The sequence below is a fragment of the Enhydra lutris genome, unplaced genomic scaffold (genome assembly GCF_002288905.1).
Source record: "Enhydra lutris kenyoni isolate GAN:26980312 unplaced genomic scaffold, ASM228890v2 scaffoldscaffold2, whole genome shotgun sequence".
Lineage (NCBI taxonomy): Eukaryota > Metazoa > Chordata > Mammalia > Carnivora > Mustelidae > Enhydra > Enhydra lutris.
Window position 1 is genome coordinate 17,945,362 of NW_019154086.1, and position 27,817 is coordinate 17,973,178.

The 27,817-nt window shown below is 37.4% G+C and overlaps 1 protein-coding gene across 1 annotated transcript in view; it reads left to right on the forward strand.

Annotated features, from left to right (window-relative positions):
* Positions 1-27,817, forward strand: part of LOC111149534 (spermatogenesis associated 16) — a 241,417-nt gene that overhangs the window by 152,531 nt on the left and 61,069 nt on the right. The window contains exons 5-9 of the mRNA XM_022506632.1: positions 14,303-14,441; positions 16,068-16,214; positions 17,262-17,374; positions 23,661-23,825; positions 26,787-26,870. Coding sequence (XP_022362340.1) covers positions 14,303-14,441; positions 16,068-16,214; positions 17,262-17,374; positions 23,661-23,825; positions 26,787-26,870 — 648 coding nt within the window. The remainder of the gene's footprint in view (positions 1-14,302; positions 14,442-16,067; positions 16,215-17,261; positions 17,375-23,660; positions 23,826-26,786; positions 26,871-27,817) is intronic.

Consider the following 27,817-nt stretch of genomic DNA (forward strand, 5'->3'; position numbering starts at 1 on the left):
ATGAATTGAAATGGGAAGTTATTTTAAGGTTTAAAGTAGAACTAGTCCTCTAGGTCTAGCACAATATTCCTTATGCTATGATGTTTCTATACTTTAAAAGAAGAGGTAGAGACACCTGCATGGCTCAGTCCGTTGAGCATCCAACTCTTGATTTCAGCTCAGGTAATGGATGGACCCCCACAATGGGTTCCAGACTCAGCATAGAGTATGCTTGAGATTCTCTCTCCATCTCCCTATGCCCCTCCCCCACTCACGCACTCTTTTTCTCTCTAAAATAAATAAATTAATCTTTTCAAAAATAAGTAAAAGGAGAGGTAAATTCTAGAAACTCTAAGATTTTTATTTTTTTTTAACATTTGTTTATTTATTTTATAGAGGAAGAGTGAAGGGGGAAGGGTGGAAGGAGAGGGAGAGAAACAGATTCCCTGCTGAGCGGGAAGCCTGATGCAGGGCTAAATCTCACAACCCTGAGATTATGACCTGAGATGAAATCAAGAGTTAGATTCTTAACCGACTGAGCTAACCAGGAACTCCATAAACTCTAAACTTTTTTAAAATGAAGGAATAACCTGTAGTAAAATGCTACCTTTCCCCATATTCCTCATCAGTAAACTAGAGGATTATAGTATTTTCCAGAAGATGAAATTTTTCCAATGCTTCCTTTTTCTACTTTCCTTCTTCCATCTATCTCACACTTCAGACTTCCCTCTTTCCTTATGTTCTTGGATCATTGATATCCAAATAAGATCTGGTTGCTCAAGTATACATAGAGGACACAACACTGGTATTCTCCCTTTTTCCTCTTTTTGTCTTTGGAAGACACTGGCTTTTATTCATTCATTCAAAAATCATTTTTAATATCTACTATGTGCCAACCATTATTCTAAATTAAAACAAAGACAAAGCCACTCAATGGCTACCATGGTAAGGAAAATCTCTAAATGCACATACCTAATATCACATCTTCCCATTAAGAGTCCTTTATTCCTTATCTTCATGGTTTTGAGACCAAGTCACTGATTTATATGATTAATAATGTACTCTGTTAGTGACCGCTTTAAAGTGCCAGGTATTGTGGAGTAAGGTGATTCTCATTTTGAAACAAGAAAACAGCAACCAGAGAAAACAAATAGCTTTTCCAAAGATGCATAGCAAATCAGTGGTGGCAGGCCTTGGATTTGAACCCATGTTCTTGCTATTGAGCTGTACCATTTCCATCTGATAAGAGCAGAGGTGTGACAGAAGCATTAAATTTAGGTCCTACATAGCCCTTATTTTTCACCACAATGCCTCAAGCTCTTTAGAGGAATTGTATTACATAAACATAAATAGTGATGATTGAATACTGAATCTCTAAAGAACAATGAGAATTTAAAGGCAATGTAAGGGAAGAGAAGAAACCATAGTGTATGCTATAAAGACCATTGATGCTGATTTACTCTGAGCATTTTGTAAGGAAGTGGATAAGAATGTTTCAGAACTCACATTTTTTGCTAATTGTTATAAAGCATTTATTATTTGTTATGGATATATTAAGAGTTTTTTGGGGAGTAGCCTTAATAGCAAACAAGAGTCATGTCTATCTAGTGTCATGAAAATGAGTTAGATTCAGCTATTTCCATATCTATTCTTGGATCCATTGGTAATGAAGAGAAATTCATTGAGGATATCACCTGTTTGACAATTCTTATACTGGTAGAATGAGTTTAGTTATATTTAACTTACTTTACAGAGAAGTCATGAAGATTAATTAATATTTTGGAAGCACTGTTGCCACTCAGAGTTTAAAAACAATAATAACTTTAATGAGCCAGATTCATGTCTCATGTAACTCTATCAAACCTGTTATCAAGATGAATTGTGATCTATTGGCAAGACGATTCATGCTAAAGGATCTTATATGTTGGAAAAGAAGATAATAATAAGTTACTAATGACTGTTTCTGTTATTTTATAATTACTAATTGCTGGAGTATGACAGTACTATATAAGGAAACTAGAGAGGAAAGACACAGCTTCTGGAGGGAAAAGTGGAGGTAGAGAAGATAGTCTAGAATTTTAAATTTCATTGGGATTGGTTAGGTGTTTCCCCTGTAGAACCTGTACTTTAGGTGACCAACGCTATTGCACTGATGACATTACTTGACTGGTACAAATCAGGGAAGGATCTTCCCCAAAGTCATTGTTGTAATGGTAGTGAAACCACTGTTACTAACTGTATGTGTACAGTCTGTAGTCTGGCTTCTTTTCCCCCATGCAATTTTAATGTGAGTGAGGACCTAAAGCATAGGAAAAGGGAACATCAAATGTTATCTTTAGCATCTGTATCTCTCTTATAGGTGGTACCAAGAGATTAGAGCAGGCAGTAGCTAGAAAGTGAGTCACACAAAGAGAATAGTTATTTTGTTTTGTTGACACTTCCCCAAAACCAGGATTTTCCTTTTTTCTGTCTTACAGATAGAATTTAAGAAACTTCTATCTTGCCAAAAATTTATTCAGTTATTTATTTCAACAAATAGGCACATAGCAAAGCAGATGTGTGCAAACAGACTTTTTTTTTTTTTAACTTATACATATTCATCTTTGGTCTGTTCAGAGCCAGTAATATATTCTATCCCATTCCCATGGACTCAGTCTCCTTCAATCTTTTTTTTTTAAGTGTTCCAAAATTCATTGTTTATGCACCACACCCAGTACTCCATACAATACATGCCCTCCTCAATACCCACCCCCAGGCTCACCCCTCCCCTCCAAACCCTCAGTTTGTTTCTCAGAGTCCACAGTCTCTCATGGTTCATCTCTCCCTCCAATTTCCCCCAACTCACTTCTCCTCTCCAATCACTAATTTCTAGGAACTCTTTCTTGAGCTCTCTGTATCCTTTCTTATATACACCATGTCTTTTAAATGGATGTAGAATTTTTTTTTTTAACTCCCAATGTTCTCCGTGTCACCAAACTGTGGAAAGAGCCAAGATGCCCTTCAACAGATGAATGGATAAAGAAGATATGGTCCATATATACAATGGAATATTATGCCTCCTTCAATCATTTCTAAAATTTAGTCTTCCTTCAGTAACTATCTAATCAAATTCACCAGCTTCCCTTCCCCCTTCCATGGGATTTTCTTCTGGTCTGGTTCAACTTTCACAGAGCTCAAGCATACCCATTGCCCAAAAAGGTCAGTGGATATATAAGGAAAGATTCTTTTTTTTTGAAGTCCGATGCAGGCTGGTGCAGCTGCTGATTACATGGCTAATGCAACATGAGATCACCTCTGTTGGCGAGCACAACCAAATGGGCTCATTTATGTGACACATTAGGTGACCCAAGGATACCTGTATGAGTTCTCCATGGTGCCTTTTGACGTAGATGCTTCTTTATATGTATATCAATCACCCTCACCACATAAGTTGGCCCAAACTAGAGCCATTCTCTGAGATTCCCTTTCCCTGCCAGAGTGCTGGCTAGTGAACCCAGTCACTTTCTGGGTCTTAATCGAAAAATCCCCTGTACTCCACTAAAGACTGGGAGTCTTTAGTCTGCCATATCTCTTCTCCCTTTCTTGATGCTCCAGAATCCCAAGATCCTCAAGACAAAAAGAGAATCAACAATGGAGATGAGTGGTTTCTTCATCTATTCATTTATTCATCAAATATTTGTTGGGCACATATATTCCAGACTCTATTCTAGTGAGTACTAGAATATACCTGCTCCTAAGAAAGGACCTGACCTTAGTAATTTGTAATTTAGGGTAAATATTGGACTATATTTTTCCACTCTTCTGGAGAATATTTTCAATTAAAACCTAAGCTCTAATGGTGGAATGGAAGGCTGACTCTAATTAAAAGAATGATGGAGGAGAAAACAGACAAGGGAGCAGTTTGGAACTAGAAATGCTCCCCCCAGAAAGCGGCAGAGACTAACTAGTTGTTTACCAAGTTATTTTTTCCTCTCATGTATGTAACTAAAATACATTTCCAGCCTCCCTTGTGACTGAGTAATGGCCAATAGAATGTGGGCAGAAAAAATACATGCCACTTTCAGGCCTGGTCCATAAAACCCTACAATGCAGAACTCTCTTTCCCTGGCCACTGTAGATAGGACTGTGAAACCGAAGAAGCCACAGACAAAAGAAGCTTGGAGTCCCTGAATGACCATGTGGAAGGTCACCCCTCTAAAGACCCACATGAGCAAAAAACAAAATTCTCCTGCTTTAAATCACCGAGATCTGGATTTGGAGGTCTTTTGTTTTGGGTGTTTTTGTTGTTGTTAAACTGCATAGCTTTACTCAACTGCACTGCCCTATATCATAACAGGTAGGCAGCTTGTTACTCTATCCACAATGCACACAATAAATTCTTGTGAACTCAGTGACTGAATAAACACTCCCTCAGAAATACTCAGTTTGTACACATTCTTTTCTACTTCAAACTCACTCATCCTTCTCCATACAGCTACCAGTGACTGCTCTCAAGCACACGTGCTTGTACCCACAATGGAGAAATAGTATTTCAGCAGACCCACTGATGGCCCACGGAAAGCAGAACACAAGTATGTAGTTTTGACTGCAGCAAGAGAAATTTAGGCCATAAGTAAGAATTTCTAAATTATAAAATTCATCAAAATAAACAACAGATGAAGGTCATAAAATCTATACCTTGAAGATCTTGGATAAAGAGTTACCTATCTATGTTGTGCTGGATACGTAGTTATTGTCATTAAAACTTGGAGACTAACACTTAATTCTCCCAGATGGGCTGGCAGAAAAACCTCTAACTCAGAAACTCTGCCCAACCAGGTCACCTTCATCAAGCCTAGATAGTGTTGAGTTCTTTACTCCTCGATCTTGTGACAGTGCAGTGAGCCCAGCAATAGCTGGCAGAGGTGGCGGTAATGAGCAGGTAAAGTTTTCACAGTAAAGATTTCCGGGGCAGTATATTTTTCTCTAGCTAACCTTCAATTCACAGTCACCCATGTCAGGGATTTCCACAAAAACAGATGGAAAGGGGAAAGCTATAAAAATAAATCAATTTTGAGATGTGAATAGGTATAAATATTTTTAATCTTCTTACTGAATAGACCAACTAAATGAGTGATTCATTATGAGAAAAATCCACTTCACCCTCAGTGGCAGACACTAGAACCATATTGCCCTTCTAAGGTCTACAAGACCAACGAGGAAAGGTTAAAATTCAAATCTGCCTTCTGGGACAACCAGGCTTATACATCCACAGAAACTTACTGTGCATCCTCTGCTATTTGGAGAATCTGGTAAGACCAGCCAAAATCTTAAGCTGTATTATATTATGTTTCTCAGAGAAAAAAAATTACTGAATTTTTAGCAGAGTAGCTATCCATTTTTCTTATTTAAAGAAAAATCCAGTTTGATTCATGCTGAGTAGTCAGGGTATATAAAGCAAATAATTCATCAGCCCCAGAATTATGTTTTCATTTATAAAGATTTTGCTCGAGATTTTTATTCATATATTCCCCCCAAATAATGTAATTTTATATAGTTCTCATCCTTGCATGGTTGTATTTTAATAATAATAAAGTAATACAATAAGCATATCCTGTCTCCTCTTGATGAAAATATCAAGATTTATTTGCTAAATAAATAAATATTCAGTAATGGATCTATGCTTAGTAATGTTTAATAGAAAAGTTTTCTGGATCAGATATCAATTACTCTAACACTTAGGTGGATAGAGTCATATTTTGTCTTTCCAATGCAATTTAACTCCCAGGAGTAAATATGTATGTTCAGAGGAATAATATATTGTTTTAAAATAGGCCTTTAAGAATTGCTTTTTACTGAAATTTATAACCCTGTTCTTGTTCAGCCATCATTCACCAGTAAGGATAATACATTCTTGTGCTTTCTAGAACAAGAAGTTAAAAATTCCTCATTTTATTCTTTTTTTCTTTAAAATGTTATAATTTTATCATGATCATGAGTTTTCAAGATCAGACTATTTCTTCTTTGTAACTCACTTTCTCAGATGGAAAAGGTTATAGAATTAAAGGCCTATTCCCCAATATTATTATGAAAGTACTATGGCCAGGTTGGTTATAAAGATGATAAATCTTCTTATATTTGTACCACAGTATTCTTGTTAGAAACAGAGAATCATTCCCAAAGTACAGAAATACCTCATATAGAGAGCTAAATTCTCAGTTCTTAAAAATATGAAAATGTTGGGGCATCTGAGTGGCTCAGTCTTTAAGTGTCTGCCTTCAGCTCAGGTCATGATCCCAGGGTCCTGGGATCAAGCCCCGCACTGGGCTCTCTGCTCAGTGGAAAACCTGCTTCTCCCTCTTCCACTCCTGCTTGTATTCCCTCTTCGGTTTTCTCTCTGTCAAATAAATAAATAAATCTTAAAAAAATATATGAAAATGTTGGTCTTTCCAACTGGAAGTGCAGTTTTCTGGCACTGTTCGATCTTCTCAATGAGCAGTTCACTTGTCCTTTGCAGTAGCAGGTTACAGCACTGTTTGCCTCTGGTCTCCATCATCTACTCTTACCTTCCATGATTGCACTTCTCCTGGACCTCCCTGGAACTTTAATTCATCCTGCTTGGTATGTTTTCTTACAGAGTCTGACTGAAGACAGATAGAGTGGCATTTAAAGAAATACCATTTAATAATCCAAAAATAAGTGGAAGTATTGTAAATTTTTACTGCAGCCTCTCAAAAAAAAACAATGGGTTGGGGCAAGATGGAGCTCTTACAGTGGGATACATGGCAGGAAGCAGGTTTTACAGGTATGGTACCCATAATGCTCAGCAAAACCTTGTGATACACATACACACTCACAAATACATATATATGTATGCACAAATGCAGATACACACACATACAGCACCTTCTTTCCAAGTTCCCTCTCCCACTCAAAGCTCTCCAAATATTCTTCCCAAATTTATTCCTTCATAAATAGATTAGGTCCTTTCCAGTGTTAATCTGTAGGAATATTGTGAATGAGATAGTTGATCCTGTTTAATTCTAATAAGTATATAAAAGTTTATAGAACACATTTTGTGTATTAATCTCACTTATGGCTTTATCACCCATTTCTTACTTTTCCTTTTGCTCTGTTTTCTTCAGACATTCTTATACACTTTTTCTTATGTTATAAGTATCTATGTAAGGCAACTCATTACACTTCTACAGTGGGATATAAACAAACAAATAAGTAGATTACCAATCCAGATAGGCAGGGAAATTAAATTTTCAGTTTATGTAAGTCTTTTGTTTTGCACTCTTAGTTAACTATCCAAGAGTCACTTTCTATAAGATGTAGAATCTAACCAAAACTGAAAAAGTAGTAACTATGAAAAAGATCAAGAAAAATAATGCTAGTATATATTTAAGTTTAATTACTGGTAATAATGTCATAATACTGTTATCATAATAATGGCACCACCAAGATGTATTCAATTTTTCTATCTTTGTCTAGTTGTAAAAATTAATTCCTAATCCTCAAACAGTTGTGTCTTAAATAAGGAATATATTCTTCCCAGATTCTTGAAGAGTTTATGATTGCCTTGCATCTCAGCTATAATATTTTAAGGATTCCAAAGTATTTGTAGATACACTGAACTACTAGCTAAATCCCTATATCAGAAATCTTTGGTTTCAAGTGGTAGGAATCACAGCTCAAACTGACTTCAGTATATTTAAGTTTTAAAGGGGTAGGGAGAGGCATGGAACACATTGATTTATATTATTGAAAGATCCACAGGTGGCACTGCCTTTAAATGCAGCTTAATCCCACAGCTCACTCACTGCTCTATTTTCTGCTGTCAGCTTTATTCTCAAGTTCTACATGGTATTCCACTACCTATACCATCCCCTCAAGTGCTAGGATCTTGAGTAATAGCAAAATGCTCAAATGTCATTACAGATCTCAAATCACACTGTCCTGAAGAACAGTGAGTGCCTCTTCCACACAGTTCCTGGACTCACTCTTATTCATTGACCCAAATTGCACTTATGTTTATGATTGAACCAAAACTGAGGTCAAGGTAATGCCAGGATTGATTGGTCTACACCAGTTAGGCCTCACTTTTAGAGCAGGTAGAGATTAAGAAATTTGCCAAGAGGAAAAAGAAGTAAGGAGATAAGCCATAGTAAGTAACCAACCAAGAAATGTCCATTCTAATTCTTATATCCTGCAAAAATATAGCTGGGGGCACTTGGGTAGCTGGGTCGGTTGAGTATGTCTGACTCTGGATTTTAGCTCAGGTCATGTCCTTGGGGTTGTGAAACTGAGCCCCATGTCAGCCTCTGTGCTCAGGGTATCTGCTTAGGATTCTCTTGATTCTCTTTCTCACTCTCTCTCTCTCTCTCTCTCTGCCCCTTCCCTGCTCTCTAGCTCTCTCTCTCTCTCTCTCTCTCTCAAATCTTTAAAAAAGCTGTTTGTGGGATTATAACAACATTGTATTATTTCTTTGACTGTGACTCTAATAATATTAAAGGGAATAACAGTATCTTTAATGTTTGTATTGTCTCAGGTCTACATTGGTGGGGATAAAATTAAGAAACTCTCCCAGAATCAATACAATACAGCAAATTAAACATAAAACTTTGGAATCAACATGAATTCCAGGTGAAATGGAAATGAACTAAGCATAAAAATCCTGTGGGATTATTTGTTTTTTCAAAGTTTATATATGGTCTATGAAACCAACCTTAAAAATTCAAAGATCGGTTTTGAATCAGAGAAGAAGACCAACAACCTGAAGGGAAAATTAAGAATCTTAGGAATGGAAACCAAATTTTTCCATTTGCATCCAGAACTCTATAACGAAGGTCAAAGGGAAAATGCAGCTTTTTATATGAAGATTCATTATACATAGAGCTTTCTCACACATCAAATGCAAAAATCAAAATATGCTATGTTTTTAAAAGTAGAAACTGTTTTATTATTTATGGGAGGCAATAATGATAACTTAGCTGCAAAGCTGCTGCCTTTTGCTATTTTCTTGCTGATGTGAATTTGTGGATAACTTCCAAGATAGAAGTATTGGCATTAAAAGGAGTACAAGATAAAACTCAGAAAATGGTTGGAAAAGAACTAATGACAAAGTGTTGGCATTACGAAGATACTATAGAAGCTAAACTCTGAAACTGATCAGTAAAAAGTCATATAACACTGACATGGTCCCATCTCCTACTGAGCAATTGGGACCTTTAGAAATGAGATTTTGCTCCAACCCAAAATGTCAGAACATTCTGTTATGGACAAAGGGCAGAGAAATGACATAGATGCCAGAATATAGGGAAGGAAATGAAACTTAGAGAAAGGTGATGATAGAACACTAACAGATCTGCATACGTCTAAAAGAGTTTTTAAATTTCTTGTGTTTTTTCTTTTTTAAAAAATTTGCTTTGTAAAGTTCATTCATAGTTTGTTGTCTGTGCTTATGATGAGGTGTCCAACAGAAAACACTGATGCTGATGGCCTCTACATTTTGTACTTTACTTCCAGAGAGTTTATATTTTACAGATCTTTAACTTCATAACAGTTAAAGCTATTTCTCATATATATAGATGAGTCTGCTGATCTACAATCAATATTTCATGTTTGTGCAGATGCTTTTCTGGTGATGCCGACAGTTTCACTAAGTCAGACTCTCTCCATTTACCCAATCTTCTTTTTGTGACTATGAGTTTGTGTTTCTCAGAGAACAAGCTGCAACAAAGGTACAACCCAAATATGAAACTAATTTTTCCATCCAGGCAAGGCTACTCTGTTCATTTGAGCAGATTTTACTCCATTGAGTTATGCAATACTTATTATTTTACTTCCTTCACCCTTCATAAGTTAAACAGAAACCACTTGAGATTTAGGTAAAATAAGGACCAAAGTCTGTGTGATATTTATTTCTAAGCTTAGTGACAAAGAAATAAATCATATCTCAGAAGCTCTGAACAATTTATTCGTTCTTTCTGAAGTTCTTTTTTTGAAAAAGATTTTTTGAAGTTCTTTTTTTTTGATCATTAAAAATTCAGGGTTTGGAAAAGTTTGTTTTTTAGATTCAAATATTGATGAGCACCTACTAGATGCTTGGGCATGGGCATAACTTAAAAATGTCATCCTCAAGAGGATTAAAACTTGTTAGGGAGATAAGACATACTCCCATGAAACCTTAGGAAATTCACTCTGGAGTGAATAATATAGATTTCTTTAAGAGTTTGAAGAGTGATGTTGAAATATTCCGGTAACCTGCATGGACAAGATGGGACTTAAATTAGGTACATCTGGAAAGAGAGTCATCAACTGAATTAAGGGAAAAAGAGAATATGTAAGTGTTTCTTAGTAAAAGAAGTTTTCTGAACAAAGAAAAGTTCAGAAGCAGGATAAGCACAGGCTGGTACAAGTTAGTGAAATCAGCCGAGTGGATGATAAAGGTTTATACTGGAGAAAATGTAGGAATTAGGTAGAGATTGTGGAACAGATACACACAGTTGAGAGCCTTGAATACCAAGAAAGAAGTCACTAAAGTTCTGAGAAAGTATGTGGCAAACACAAAGGCAATGTTCCAGAAATATTCCTTCCATGGTGGGGTGGCATAAAATGATAGTGGTGGCAGTGAGGTTGGCTGGGAAACTTTTTCTGTAATCCAGATGTTATGTGACCAGAAATTTGACCAGGATGGTAGCAATGGTTATGCTAAGAAAGAAGTTAATATGAGATGTATTATAATGGGCAGACTTAATTAGTTTTTGAGACTCACTAAATGTCAGAGATAAGAAGAAAGAAAAGTCAACAATGGCTTCCAGATTCTAAGCCCGAATAATTGGGTGAATAATGGTTATCCTAACAACACATCAGCGAAAAACAGGGAAGAGGGAAGTTGTGGAAATTATGAAAATCACTTTTGAAGAACATATTTGCTCCCTTCTGGTGATTTCTGTAATGATGAGCCAATAGCAATGTACCAGGAGACATTTGGAAATGCTGGGTTTGAATTTGGCGAAGATTTTTCAGACCAGACTGGAGCTTTGATCTCTAACTTTTTGCTTAGAAGTAAGAGCTAAAGCCACAAAAATTGAGAAAGCCCCCAGGAGTGTGTGTGTGAAGAACTCATCAGTGAGCCAGGGACAGCTTGGAAGAGTACTGACTGAGAAGGCAGGAGGAACAAGGGAGAAAGAAACTGGGAGGTGTGTGTGTGTAGGAGAGAGAGTGAAATACAGAGAGACAGAGAGAAAGAAAGTAAAGAGACTGTCACTGTACTCCAGGGAGGTGACTTCAAGGAGGAGGAGGGCAATACTACAGAAGGTCAAGCTGCATGAATGACTTGAAGACCTGAAAACTGGTCAGTTCCAATGTGGTCCAATGAAAGGTTCTTGATAAAGGGCAAACTTCGTCCTCTTTTGCTGAGGTGAGACATCTTTCAAAAAGAATTGCAAGATTATGTTTCTATGCAAGAAACTTAATCTGCATAATCTATCTTTGATATTCTTTTTTAAAGCATCCACTGGTGGTAAAAATTTGGAACTATGTCATACCTGCAAACTGATTTTTTAATGATAAATTTGGCCACAGTCATCTAAATTTCATCTCTAATTGCGATAAATTGTAAAAGGATGCGTTAAGGTACTTATTTCTTTTCAGTTCTTCTGGCATGACAGAAGCAAAGAAGACATTTTTAATCAATTCAGCTTTCTTACCAAAGAACAAAAAAATACAATCTGGTTAACTTTCATGTCCATCAGGGGCACGGGGCTTTTCGGAGGTAGGTAGAGGTTTATGAGCATAAAATTGAGAACAATTAGCACTCAAATTAATGTTACATGAGATTCAACATCTGGTAAGTATGTCGTCGTTTTGGGTCATAGACCACCTGCTAGGCTAAATGTTCATACAATTGCAATTTACTCTGCATACAAATCGAATAAGAATACTTTAAAAAATATTTTTTCTAAACTTAACAGTATGAATGTAGGGGCCTCTCACATTTTAAAACTTCGCCTGGAATTTAATAATAGATCAAACACACAAGATGAAACATACAGGGTCAAAAGGAGCAGAAAATACTTCTATTTTTGCAAGCATATTTTATAATAAATTAGCTATAGTGCTCACATTAGTTTCACTAGTCAATCTAATCACTGCAACTATTAGTATCAGTCTCCTCTTTGTCCCCCAAATATTTATGAGCAAGAAGACATCAACCTCTCAAAGTTCTCCTATTATTTATATAATCGAGCTCTCAAACATCTGGCTGCTTCTGGCAATAGAGCTGCACTGGAAAATGACAAATCTCGAGATTCGCCCCACAAACCCACTACAAACACCAGCCTATGGACCTCACACCCCAGTCAGTTCTGGACTTTGCCACTCTGGGGCCTCCTGTCACTTCAGTGTAGACCTTAAAGTTTTAAAGGTGTCCTGCCAGGAGCCCTCTCCGTGCTAACAGTTTTCAGCCCTGGGATCCAGAAGCTTCTATGTCTGGATGCTCCTCTCTGGGTTTGTGTGGAGGTCAGAGCAGCCACACCTATTCTTGGGGACTCTAGTCTTCCAGAGGTACCCAAGAAGCCAAGAACATCTCCATAGGACAGCCCCCAACATCATCCCCAGAATGGCCCATGGAGGCCTGCAAGCCTTCTATGTCAGGGAGCAAAAGCAGATTAAAGAGCAAACCATAGCCAGGGATCACATATCTTCCGGCCTCAATCTCCAGAGTATGTCAATTCCTGAAGATGCTGACGATTTATAAATGTTGGCATCTTATAGACAACTAAAGGATGAACACGATCAAAAGAAATGCAATGACCATGTATCGGGGTGAGTTAGTGGCCTTTTGATTTCTCAGCAAAACTGGCAAGCTCTTCCTGTATTGTTCAGAGCAAGACAGTATTCAGTTGGAAGCAGAGGGTGTGTCTGTGATGATCTAATGCAGATTTCAAAAGCAAAGAAATTTCCTGCACTTTTGAGATTGAAATGCAGAAATCACATTTTTACCTCATTTATAGAAATGAGACATCCTTTAAAAAAGAAGCCGTTTGTAATTCAAACACCAACTCAAGAGGTATGTTCAAGCTGCACGTTAAAACCCACAAAAGTTACTCTTTTCATTCTGAGAACTCTGTGTGCTTGCTATACTTTTCTAGATAGGGTAGGAAATGTTCTACCCAGAATCACTGGCATTGCCATGTTTCTGGAACACATTTCCCATTGGTTTTCGGAGTGATCATTATTGTCATGGCTAAATTGTCTTGGGGATAGTTTTGGGAGTTAAGTTTTGACATCCAGCTGCCTTTCAGTTCTGGTCCTTCCCATTTGCTCACTGTGTGATCTTAGGAAAGTTTGCAACCTCTTCTTAAAGCTCAGTTTTGCCATCTGTAAGCTGGACATAATAATATGCCCTGTCCTGCCTGGTTCTTGAGTGAAAAAGGTAATCCTGAAAAAGCATATGGAACAGAAGCTCTAGATAATAATCTCAGGCCAGATAAGCCCTCAATAATCTCAAGGGATTGCCTGATTTTGAGTCATCAAGGAAAGACTAAAGCATGTCTAATATATTTTGTTCTGTATCTTTGAAACAAAGATATTTTGTGCTATTTTTAATTTTTTCAATAATGAGCATACATGTTAACTCTCTGTTTGACAAGCATACCCTATTTTCTTAACCAAAATGTGCCAAAGAGCTTTGAGAAATTGTTGTTCTGGGGAAGGGTTGAAGGTGGCTATTGCATGTGAGGTGTAGAATAGGGTACAGACATGAGGATGGGTGGTCAGTATCCCAGGCTCCAAATAGAACAGCTCTACTTTTAGCAACTTTAAATATTGGGCTTAGTAAATTTTAGTTTGAACGAAGGATTCTGCAGCTAAAAACAGGAATGGAGGATGCCAGTGAGGGTGGATAAAAACACTCATGGTTTACTACATCTATTTTTTTTTAAGATTTATTTATTTTAGAGAGAGAGTGCACAAACAGGAGAGGGGCAGAGGGAGAAAGAGAGATAATCTCAAGCAGATTCTGTGCTGAGCTTAAAGCCCTATCTCAGCCCCAGGACCCTGAGATCATGACCTGAGCCGAAATCAAGAGTTAGCCACTTAACTGACTGCACCCCCCAAGCACCCCCCATTTATTATTTTTTAAGGACATATTACAGATAAATAATGAAGGCTATATCTGAATCATTACCATTTAAGTTCTGATTCTACATTAAAAATTGACCTTTAACTAAATCATAATTCAAGGATATTTGGAATTCCATCTTTTTCCCTTTCTGGCAGCGTTAAGTAGGGAGAGCTCATTAAATCCTCTGCTAATCATCCTTCATTTGTTAAGTCTATCACAATCAAACAAAGTGTTATTATTCAGAATGGAAGTGAATTAAGTGAATCTGGCCACCAAGACTCCATGGATGACATTTGTCCCTCTATCGAAAGTAATCAAGAGCCTAGCAAGCCTGAAGCAAAATACAATGGTTAGGTCTGTGGTCTCTGGAGTCAGACCGCCAGGTATGAATCCTGCTTTGTCCACTTATAGGTTGTGTTCTTGTGAAACTCACCTCCCATCTGGGTACTCAACTTCCTATTCATTAAATGGGGAAAATAGCACCAATTTTGTAAAGTTACCGTGAGGATTTAAAAAGACATTGCAAGTGATCCGAAGGGGCACGTGCACCCGAATGTTTATAGCAGCAATATCTACAATAGCCAAAGTATGGAAAGAACCTAGATGTCCATCAACAGACGAATGGATAAAGAAGATGTGGTATATATACACAATGGAATACTATGCAGCCATCAAAAGAAATGAAATCTTGCCATTTGCGACGACGTGGATGGAACTAGAGGGTATCATGCTTAGCGAAATAAGTCAATCGGAGAAAGACAACTATCATATGATCTCCCTGATCTGAGGGAGAGGAGATGCAACATGGGGGCTTAAGGGGGTAGGAGAAGAGTAAATGAAACAAGATGGGATTGGGAGGGAGACAAACCATAAGTGACTCTTAATCTCACAAAACAAACTGAGGGTTAATGGGGGGAGGGGGGCTGGGGGGGTGGGATTATGGACATTGGGGAGGGTATGTGCTATGATGAGTGCTGTGAAGTGTGTAAACCTGGCGATTCACAGACCTGTACCCCTGGGGATAAAAATACATGTTTATAAAAAATAAAATTAAAAAAAATAAAAATAAAAAATAATAAAAATAAAAAGACATTGCACAGGAGCGCCTCGGTGGCCCAGTCTGTTAAGCCCCCCAACCCATGATTTTGCCTAGGGTCATGACCTCAGGGTCTTGGGACCCAGCACCACATTGGGCTCTGCACTCAGAGTGGAATCTGCTTGTCCTTCTCCCTTGCCCCTCCCTGCTGCTTACTCATTCTCTCTCTCTCTCTTTCCCTCCCTCTACCTCTAAAATAAATAAATGAATAAAATCTTTAAAAAAAGAAAGAGAGAGACAATCTGCCCAAACTACTTAGAACAAGGGAAAGTAGAAACTAAGTACTCAGTAAATAATAGCTCTCAAGGTCATTAAGTATGTGAGTTTATTTTACGACCATTTTCCTGACCCTAAAATTATTTCCAAGTCTAATTGTGAAAGTCAGTACATCTGTCATTTCAAATTTTCTTCAACTATGGGAGGGATGGTAACTAAGTTAACATGATAGATTTTAATTCTCACTTGGTAATTGTTCTCTTTCCTTTCATATAACAGTATTTCTTTAAATCTTAAACTATGAACAGAAAAATCAAATTCTTTTGAAAAGAGCACACAGAAAACTATTAAGCCTGCAAGCTGGTCCTGAATTTTTGAATTATGAATTTTTGAATAATTATCAAATTATTTTGAATATGGAGAAAGAAATCCATGTAATCCAACCATATTTTACTAATTGTTCTGTGTCTTTACATTTTAAGAAAAGTATAAATAATGAAATGTGATTTTGATATATCATCTATTTGACATTGCAATGCATATACTTTTACTTTGCACATTTAATATTTATATTTATCATGTCTTCCAAGTACAATTCCTGAATAGGAGGAAAAAATACCCTTTGTTATCAAACTCTTTAGTTCATTTCCTATTGTATTTCAGATCTTCAAGGACTCCATGTATTGCCCCAGACAGTTGACTGGTCATCTTTTCCTCCCCAACAATATCTCTTGACTCTTGGGTTCAAAAACAAAGAAGATGGGAAATTTTTGGAAAAATTATCGAGTAGGAAGCTGCCTACATTTACAGGTAAATCACCTGGACTTATTATTATCCTTTAATGCTGTTATAAGGCAGGAATTGTGCTTTCTTCATCAAGTCTTATTCATAATAAGGCCTAGCATATAGTAGGGGTAGCCCCCCAAAATATGTTTGTCAAGTTATAATGAACTCCTTTCAATCTTCTTTGTGGGTTAGTTACCAATATCTGGGATTCAGTTTCCCCTAAGACCAATGCAATTCTAGAGTGCCTGCCTCCCTCACCCCAACCCTCTCATCCCAACCGTGCTATTACCAATGCCTAAGCACAGGGCACTTAAAGAATGTAAGTTTTTGTCATCATCCATTGACAAAAATTATCCAAAATACTTGTGTAAAATCAAAAATACAGCCAATGAAAACCTTAAATCACTTGGATTATCTGTTATATTGCTATTTGTTCTACTCTTTTCTTATGTAATTTACCAAGAGCTTAAATCTCCTGAGGAGTTATTATACTTTAATGGTATTCAGTAATTCTGTTGAAACTTCCAAAACTCAAGAAAATATTTACATGGAGTCGAAGTCTCAGATTTGTGGGCAAAATTCAACCGGGTTGAATTTATTCCTTCAGCTCTACCCACATAATTAAGGATTTGTGTTTTGTCTGGCACTCTGTCCTCTGAGGCTTATCTCAACTTCAAGCTACATTCAAAGTCAATGGGATCTGCACACTTGAGTAATACCTCGAAGGAACAAGACAACAATCAGACACATTTATGACAACATTTTTTCACAAGTCAGGGAAAACATACCCTGCTGAGAGGGATGAATTGTTATAGGCTGTCTCTTAGATCTCTCAATCAGGAAACACAACAAAATGAATAAATGATAGTCTCTAAAGGGCAATGTCTCCTCTGCCTTTCTCCTCGTAGATCTTTCATTGCTATGCATGTGGTCTAGGGATGGTGCTAGTTTCTACACTAAAAATTTCATATCTATTAACATTGAGATATCTGTTTATAGCTTGCTAAAGAAAGCATTTTGAAATGGAAGCCTGGAAAAAGTAGTATAAAAGTTTATTGTTACAATTTTTAGAACATAAAACTCCCTTCGGTCTGCTGACCAAAGAAGACACAGTGAGACACATGGAGACAATGGGGAAGCGAATCTTGCCAATACTGGATTTTATTAGAAGCACCCAACTGAATGTAGGTATATGAGTCTTTTATATTTGTCCAATGCACAAATATTAGGCAACTTTAGATGTATGGAAAGTTTATGGCACAAATATTGCAAGTATTAGAGGAGTTTAGAAACATTCACAGTTAAATCTCATCTGCAAAACCAAGCAAAGTTTAGCTAATGATTTTATTTTATCTTTTTTATATTTTAAAACATACGACAATGCTCACTTTGCAATCTCCAGCATTTATTAGTCTAGTGGCTCTTTGAAGAGCCTTTTTGTGTGTGTCCGTGTGTGCACCTTCCTACTATCTAATTCAAGTTTGCAATACATTTCTTTCTTCAAATCAAAAACAAAATTTTAGTAAATATAGTGGTTCCCTATTTCATATCCTGGGTTATCATACATAACTATTTTGTTACCTACACAAGAATTTGGAGTTTTCAAGCTAGTGCCTCCATACCACACTGATAAATTAGAGGCTTCCCGATGCATTGGCAATTAATCTTTGTACACCCTTAGGGTAAGTTATCTAATCCCTTTTTCTGATCTGGGGAAAATATGCCCTTTCTACTTTTCAGTGTTAAAAAGCCCAAAATAATACCTGAATTTTGCTGTGCTGTTTTACAACATTTAAGCCATTATACTGAAAGGACATAAAGGGAACTTCTCATTAATGGGCTATAAAGGCTGCAGATTTCCCCTTTTTAAAATATTTTTCAAAAGGCCTGTAAGCTGGAAATTTTGAGGAATTTTCTTTTTGTGGCTTTTGTATTACATCATTGATTTGATGTTCTTACCTTACAAGAAGAACCAAGGGGGTCATCACAAACAGCTACTTAACATCTGTTGAGCAGTTTATCTGCTCAGTAACATTATTCAGCATTTTAGAAAAGCTATAAAACCCCTAATCTATTTGCATGATTTGTAATTCTATGCATTACAAATACAAAAGCACATTTTTATCAATTTTCCTACCACCAGAGCTCCCCCCTTCCCATAACTGTTCCACTCGATTATCTCCCCTATATTTCTATTATGAAGAAATTCATCTCCATTTTCTCACAGTTCTAGAGGACAGAAGTCCAGGATCATGGTATCAGCATGGTCAAGTTCTGATGAAAGCCCTCTTCCTGGCTTGTAGACTTCCATCTTTTCTCACATGGCAGAGAGCAAGCTCTCTGGGATCTCCTCCTATAAGGACATCAATCCCATTATGGGGCCTCGACCCTCATGAACTTGTCTAATCCCAAAGGCCCCATCACCATACCATCACATTGAGGGTTAGGACTTCAATATATGAATTTTGGGTGGACACAGACATTCAGTTTACAGCAATCTCATTGGCTTTACCACAAACTTTAGGTCCTGTTCTCTAAATTACCCTTTATCATAACCTCCTCTGGCCACACACCATCACCAAACTCCCCATCTTAATTAGAGATCCACATACATCATCCCTGTCATCATCAGACCTTTGTACATAGTAGAATCTTTGATAACAAGAACCATCACCATAGAGCATTATTTTTCCTCATTAGTTCATGGTAAGCCTAGCAGAGCCAATGCACTAGAAGTTGTGGAAGTGATCTCCCTGTGTCCTGGCTCTTTGGGGGCAATACCGGCCATACCTTGTTACTTGTCAGGACACTGGCCATATCACCTCTTGCCAGCTCATATCTCAGTGTGTTCTGTGTGCAGGTTGGGCTTATCTAGGCATCACGCGCTTTTTAAATGTTCTTAACTCATTTTTTTTCACCCTCCAAAGGGCATTCTAGCCACTTAGAGATTAGTATATGCATGTATCTTTATGTGTCTATAAAGGATATTTGAAAACCATAACTAAGATTCTTGGCATCTAATTAATAACTGAATCTCTTTAAAATTAGTCAGTACCACTTAGCTAAGTACGAAGAATTTTATCAACATTTCTATGTTAGCTTCTGTGGGAATTAACAGATTTTAGAAGATTATCTCAAAGAGTTTAATGGAATTGAAGCAAGTGAGCTCGAAGGTATCCAGGGACCACAAATATATCCAAATATTGGCCTCTAGGTTTTTTATTATATGCCCAACCACAGCTTAATAAAGCAGGACTGAATAAAATTGGCTGCAAAGGTAACCTAGATTAATGAAGCAAGTAATGAGTTGGTGAGTAGAAATTATTCCTACATGGTACCATTAACTGTGACCCAAGAAGCACTCAACAGTGTTTTTAAGATTCCCTGAAGTGTGTCTTTTCTTATCACATAGCAAATGCTGTCCACTTGAATGTTTGGGTATTGCACTGTTCTTATTAGTTGTCACCTTCACTTGTGACGCCTGTAGATGAAGACTTTTGTCCATAGATGTGCTCTGTCAGTATAACCCGAAGGCAAATCATTTAACCTCTGAGATATTTTTTCTCATTTATTAAATAAGCTTATATCTGCCAGGCCAACCTCACAGAGTTGTTGTGAGATCCAAAGTACATAATCCATGATGAAGCACTTTGTTAAGCATTACAAATTGCAGAAGTTTTTAATTGTTTATATTGGTTTTTAGTGTGCTTTGACAAAAGGACTGTTTTATAGACCTTTCTCTTTCTTGACACAAGTGTGTACTCTGAAATTATATATTCTTCTAAAATGAAGATTATGCAGATGTCCTACAGATTTCTAATTTTTTTCCTTAGATCACTAATGTGCTCAGAACTACTCACAAAGCCAGGATTAGAGGTGTTATCTCCAGCCATGGAGTAGATCTACTAACCACAGCAGGCCTTCCCAGGGAACGTGAATTTTCACCGCTTGCCGTAGGATGACAGAAGGAAACAAGGGCTTTCCTTGTATGAGGGGGGTTTCTATGTATCAGGCAACGATTCTCCTTACACTCTGATCCCAGTTTCCTTACTTTATAGATTCCTTTACTAGACATAAATAACCATGGCCATACACGAATGATTCTGACATTGTAAGAGTTATAATCTAAAATATTCTACCCCTTCCTACATGGTGGCTTTTAATCCTACTGAACATCAATCCCATTCAACCAGTAGCTGTGTTCTAATGGTATTTTTCCTTCTCTGGATCCTTGTCCTAATGATTTCACGTGCTACCCAATGCCACTGTGCTTTTCCATTCATTAACTTTATTGGCTGTTGTCAGTTTCAAACCTTATGTACTGTGCTTCCTGGGCTAAATGTTAAAGAGTTAAAATAATAAAATCTCTTGCTGTGCATGAAGCCTTCTTCACAGGCTGACTTGCCAAAAAATGACCTAACCATGTTTTTAATACCTCATTAATTTTACTTTTAATTTCCTTTAAGTGAAGCATAAAAAAATGTTTACATATGCACATTTGAAATGAACAGTAATATGCGTCTTCTATCTCTTTTTGGCAATTAATGTTTCTATATGTATGTCAAATGGAAATACAGCCCAAAACCTTGGGCTCTGCTTTCTGGTGGTACTATGTAGTATCACTTATCTGCCAAACATTTAACCATACCTGCTATTACATGTAGGCAATTCTCTGACTGAAGCCTTTACCTAACATTCATTATACCTGTGTGAGGTTTTAGTTTCAATCTTGGCCACTTTATTACACTCTTTCCAGCAGTTAAAGACCCTTTTGATCATTCCTGAAGTCTCATGGGTGGGTTGGGGGAGGGGCTACTTCTCCTTTAGATTTAGCTCTTGGTAGCATTACACGTTTAAGCTACTTCATCCCTTGTTATTTCCTTTATTTTCTTAAAGCAACAGCATTAAAACATTCCGCCTGGCCTTAGATGGCAATTTGTATCTCTTTTTCACTTTGTCTCTCAAAGACCCCCATCATGTATAGGTAAAATATTAATTTATTAGTTTCCTGATGACAAAAACTGCATTGGCTTTAGGAGAGGAGGAGGATAGGTGACTGTTAGCAGTCAACTATGTTCTGTCCTTGGTATCTGATTCACATGGAGCACTTCCTGTTTTGTTATGCATCCAACAATCAAGCTAACAAAGCACCATTGCCTTCCACTATTTTTATTTTCCTGATGTTTTGGAAAATTACACTGATAGATTATGTTCCCGAGTAGACTGCTGTTGTTTCTGCTCTTTGGAGTTGAGTCACTACACTACTTTCCTACAAGGAACCCCATTGTTTATTTTAAAGAAGAACAAAGAAAGCAATTTTTCTTCAGAAAGAAAACGGTTTCTCCTGCAACTTGCTTTTCTCTATTTGACAGTATCCCATTGTTTAGCTGCATGTTTAAACTAAATGGGTAGGCTAGCTATTTTGTCAAGTCAGAGAAGGGATCCCAATTCCACAATTTGCAGTCATCTCTCCTATAGGTTTATAGGTTTCCAGATAAATGTTTAATCATAAAGAACAAATTAGCAGGGATAGAAGGACATTATTTAAGTGATATAGATAGGTGTTAGAGAGACACACAGCAAATACAACGTAATGGTGCTCAATCTTTCTGTATTACCAAGATTCTAGAAAAGTGCCAAAATATGAGTATGACATTTCAGAAGGAACTGCTTTGCAAATTCAAGTTGAAATTCAGATGCTCTTTAGTAATGTTAGTTTCTAATAATTTTTCTCTTTAGAAGAGATTCTCTTTGAAGAAGAAAAAATCATGTCTGCCTTCTCTAATGTCTGGGGAGAAAAATCTGTTTTATAAGCATACACAGACTAAAATAGTCCTTGTTCAGATACTAGCCTTTCAGATGGCAGTTTGTTCAACTTCCATTTGAAATATTAGAAGATTGGGGGTAGGAGGGCACCTAGCTAAAATTAATGTTTCTAGGGCCACATATCAAGAGATACATGACTCACCCAGTAAGGCCCAGGACACTGCCTCGTTAACAAAACCTCATGATTCTGGTCCAGGTAGTCCAGGAGGAACCCTATGATAAAGGAACACTGGTCAGCCAGACTTTCTCTTCTGGTACCAGGATGCAGAAAGCAATTGACAAATTAAATCCTCCTGTGACTTCCCACTTCTTACCACCCAACAAACACGGCAGAAACCCAAAGCTTTTCTATTAACCCTTAGATAAACTTTATGCCCCCCTTTCCCCAATATAAATGAGAATTTTATGATAAACTTTACATTAAGCATTACAGTTTGTATTAAAATTTTTAGAGAAGGTCATGTCTCCTCTTTTATGGCTGGCAGTAGAAAAACACACAGCTGGGCCATCTTATCAAAGGTATCCCCCATTGTTAGAAAGCCCAAAATAAAGTGCCTGGGTGGCTAAGTAAATTAAGCATCTGCCTTCAGCTCAGGTCATGATCCCAGGGTCCCAGGATCAAGTCCCACACCGGGCTCCCTGCTCAGCAGCGAGTCTGTTTTCATCTTCTGCCTGCCGCTCCCCCTGCTTGTGCTCTCTATCTCTCTCTGACAAATAAAATCTTTTTTTTTTAAAGCCCAAAATACTATGGGGGGTGGTGGTCTCTACAAATGTACACAGTAGCCTATTTCAAGATGGATTCAAGGAACCAGAATCAAGTGCTCTAATACCTCAAGGAGGGGAACCAGAGTCTAAAGCCATCCAGTGAAAACTAAAGATGAAAGAAGAGCTGGAGATTCAATGTAAGCCATTGGGGTAGACAGAATTCAACTACCACAATGTTTTTCAGGATTTAACTTGCATAGAAAATATTCTTTTATAGAAATAAGTTAGAGGGACGCCTGGGAGGCTCAGTCAGTTAAGCATCTGCCTTCGCTCAGGTCATGATCCCAGGGTCATGGGATGGAGTCCCCACAGCAGGCTCCCTGCTCAGTGGGGAGTCTGCTTCTCCTTCTGCCTGTCTCTCCCCCTGCTTGTACTTGCATTCTCTCCCTCTCTCTGACAAATAAATAAAACCAGAAAGAAAGAAAAAGAAAGAAAGAGGAAGGAAAAAAGAAAAAAAAAGAAAAGAGAAAAGAAAGGAAACAAGAAAGTAGGCAACTCTTAGCTCCTGTGATGCTTTGGTGACATAGATAAAGTACCCCTCTTTAAACAAACACACCTTTTTGGGATCCCCACTAGGAGAGTGGAATACATGTTCAATTTCAGTCCCCTCTTTTCCCCTCAGCCCAGGTTCCTTATGCAGGGTCACCTGCAAATCTTTCTGAACAGTCTTGCAAAGCATTCCCTTTTATATACATTCATCTACATGAAGGCAGGGTACAGATGATTCTCAAAAATAATGGAAACAAACATTTATTTGTGCTAGGTAGCCATTGCTTCAAAGGATGTAAATATATCGCAATAATACCTGACTTCAATCCCCGGGGAGAGTTCTATATCTGTGATTTTGTTCTAAAACACTTCCTTTTACTGGGAGACTAGGGGAGTTTCCACGGGTGCTCAGGTGTGATGGAGAAGTTGCAATATGCCAGCCTCCTCAGCGGACTGCAGAGAGTAAAGGAGCAGTCCCAAGTGATCAATCAAGCAATGGCGGAGCTAGCAACCATTCCCTATCTACAGGACATCAGTCAACAGGAGGCAGAATTGGTGAGTGTTTTTCTTTGCTTAAGGCTTTCATGGGCCCTGGGCTAACAGAAGAGTGATATGTTCTGAAAAGAAAAAAAATTGTGAGAATCAATGTAGTCTGAGGGAAAACTGCCCAACCCTCCTGAGGCATTTTAATAAAGAAACTAGAAAATGTAGAAAGGTGTTTCTGTCTTTTATTTGCTCTCATCAACTAGCTTCCATTTTTATAGCAAGAATTTTGTGATGTGTAAAAACATGGAAAAGGGCTGATTATTCATATCGTGGATCAGGCTTTTTGTTTTAAATAAAGTATAATTATAATAAATTATTTCTTAAACTCCAAGTTATGTTAATATATGATTTTCTTGTAAAGGAAAGTGAGAGGACAAGAGTAATTACTATATAAAGACCAACCCTGCAAAATAGTCTTTAGAGTTTTTTTATTCATTTCTAGTGTCATACATATGTTGGCAGTGCAACACACACACACATTCACACTGGTACATTTTTTTTTTAAGATTTATTTAGAGAGAGGGAGCACAAGCAGGGTGAGGGGCAAAGAGGCAGGGAGAGAGAATCCTCAAGCAGACTCCTCACTGAACAGGAAGCCTGATACAGGGTTTGATCCCAGGACCTGAGCTGGGATCAAAGTCAGACACAATTGACTGAGCCATCCAGGCGCCCCCACACTGGTCCATTTAGATAAAACAGTTGTTTCATTGGAAAGGAAAATGTAGTTAGTCAAATGACTTTTTTAACTAAATTGACGAATGAACTCAGAAAACACAGAGCCAGTCAAAAATTAGTTGAAAGAATATCTCGGAGAAACAATCTTCAAATAGATGTGTATATTCTAACAATAATCAATATTAGGGACGCCTGGGTGGCTCAGTTGGTTGGACGACTGCCTCCGGCTCAGGTCATGATCTCGGAGTCCCGGGATCGAGTCCCGCATCGGGCTCCCAGCTCAATGGGGAGTCTGCTTCTCCCTCTGACCTTCTCCTCGCTCATGCTGTCTCTCACTGTCTCTCTCTCGAATAAATAAATAAAATCTTAAAAAAAAATCAATATTAGGAATGATGGCTCCTCATTTGTAAAACTATTACTAACCCCTGTGAGGGCCATTCGAGGATAGGTAAAATTTACTATATATGGAGATCCTAATGGTTTATAGGGAAGGGCTCTTTACTTTGAGGCTTTAATTGAAGGTAGCCAAAACTAATTATAGACCTGAATTGAATTCACATAGCAGGGATGAGAACAACCCAAACTGATCACCTGTAATTTTCAGATAACTAAAGCAACCCTCCCTCTTGGAGCTTTTAAAGTTGTAACAAATTAATCCATCAAGAAATGAACTGCCAACATTTATAATGTACATCTGACCCTGTAAAAGGGTATTAAATAAATAGTGATATTCAGAGTCAGTATATAAAGTGGTCTGACTCGCCAAATAATAAAACTATGCGTACTAAAGTTTAAAACTATGGGGTGAGGAAAAGTCTATTAATCAGGGAATTACAAAGTCAAAACTGGCAAGAATACTTTCTAAACCTTTATGGTTCTGTGCAGTGGAACACCTTCTAAAAGGCTGTTTATCCTACCACTCATAAGACATTCAGGAATGCAGTAAGTATGGAGTTTTCAAAGTGCATATTATAGCCAATTTTAGATGATTAATGCTCCTCTGAGATAAGAGGAAGCAAAGAAAATGCTAATTTAAGAAGCTGGCATAGTGTTGATCCTGTCTTCCTGAAAAGCACATTCAAAATTTAAATGAAAAAATACAGGGGAGTTTCCTGCACTTAGGTTTTTTAACCTCTTATCTGCAGCTTTTTTTTCCCTCTCTGGAAATAACTTATATTACTAAATATAGACAAAGAGCATCAAACTAGCATTATTGACATGTTTTACTCACATGTTAGTGTAATAGCTCACTATCTGAAACCTTGGAAAATAGATTCATGGACTATTTTCATAATTTATATGCCTACTAGAAAAAAAAATTTAATGTCTATGGATTTATTTGTATAGGCCAAATATTTAAAAATCATGTATCTTGCAAGATTTCATCACCTTAAGTATTAGATTTTACTTTCCAACTTCCAAGCGTAGGTTAACCTAGGAAAATAAATCCTAGTAATATCATCTCTGGTGCTACATAAACAGGGACTGCTCAGTAGAAGAGTCTTGAGTGACTCAACCCTCCGCCTTCCTGCTTAAGCTCTGCGATATCTAACGTAGAGAGAGATCATCTGAGGGTTCACACTCTGATGCCACAGTGAACTGAGCTGGCATTTGTTCTTTTTTTAGAGAACTTTCTTTTTCAGTTTTGATCATCACATGGCTTGATGCAGTTTCATTACTTTGCAGCCACATACGCAGCATGTGCACAGGATTGTTTTAACTTGGAATGTGGCAATTTTGGGCAAAGGGCGGAATTTTCTAAACTTGCCTTTGAAAAAGGCAACTTGGTTATTTTGAAATTTTAGAAAATAAAAGAATTGTAAAAGACTTTAAATGAGCTAACATCCTTTAGAAGGCAATAAAACAGCGCAATTTTAGTGTTGTCCTCGGGTGAGCTTTTGCATGATGCCTCAAATTATGATATATTAGCCTCAGGAGAAAATACTAAAATGCGTTCATGTACTACATGCCATTTCCTGAGTGAATTAACTACTGCCTTCATTCTTTACAATCCGAATCTGTTTTTTACAAAACATCAACACTTACTACATTAAAACCTATATGTTTTCTACAAATTTTCAAGAAGAATCTTTTCATTGTTAACAATATTTTATATCTGCAATAATACTTGGTAATGACTGAAGCAAAGACGAGGTGGCAGTGTTCATTGTCAGAAAGATGAGTAATAAAATCATCAGCGTACAAATGATTTTTTAATTAGGTTTTAATCTGTGTATTTAGAGAAGTTATTTCTGTGTGAATTCCACACTGATAATTTTTATCTTGGTGCCACAGCTGCAGTCACTAATGGCAGATGCTATGGACACCCTTGAAGGAAGAAGAAACGATAAAGAACGTGTGTGGAATACAATCCAAAAGGTAAAACTTTCAGCTGAAGGGAAAAGATATATTATTCTCAAAGAAAATATCCATCTTGGGTCAAATCTGTTTAGAAGATAAAAAGAAAAGAGAGCTCTTCAGGTTCTTTTATTGTTTGTTTTCTTTTTTAAATAAATGCAACCATCTCCCTGGAAGTATAACCAGATTCAAAATGGATTTATATAATGTTTCCTCGAGTCTGTTTCTCCAACAGATTGTGGTCGTATGCTTTCATGGGTCTTCTTATGTTCATTTTTATATTCTATTTTCATTATCTGCTTCTTTGTTATTGGTTAATATAGACTTTTTAAAAGCCCTCTCATCTATGTTTTAGTCCAACACCCCCCCCAACACTTTCCCCACTTTTCAGGGAACTACAAAGAAACTAGCACATTGATATTTTGGGTGGAGGAGTAACATACTGGTTGTTAGAGGTAGAGAAGCATCCCTTCATTGGCTACCTCAGTTAAATAAAACAAGCACAGAGCTGCACCTAGCACCAGGTACTCGGAAGACTCATGGGACACTACAGAGCTCTTCGACAATGTAGAAGGGAATAATGTTGAGTCTCCAGTCCAGTTAAAGGCAATAAATTGTAGTCAATCTACTCCCTATTCAGTCTTGTCCAGTCATTTTCAGAACCCAAAAAGGGAGAACTGGTGTCAGATAAGAGAAGAGCAAACCAAAGGAAACTCCAGTTTAAGAGGTAACAGTCAGCCATGATGGATTCTAGTGCATCTGAGGGAATGGGTGTCTTCTGTAATCAGTTCAGAGGCCCTATGGTAAATGCATAGAACAGAAATGAACTGAACTCAGCCAATATTTGTTGACTATCTACTGTGCTGGAAGGAACACTGGGTGTTATGAATATTGTGCTGGACAATACAAATACAACCCCTGCCTACATGGCCTTTACCATCTAGGAAAGAAGACAAGTACACAGCTAC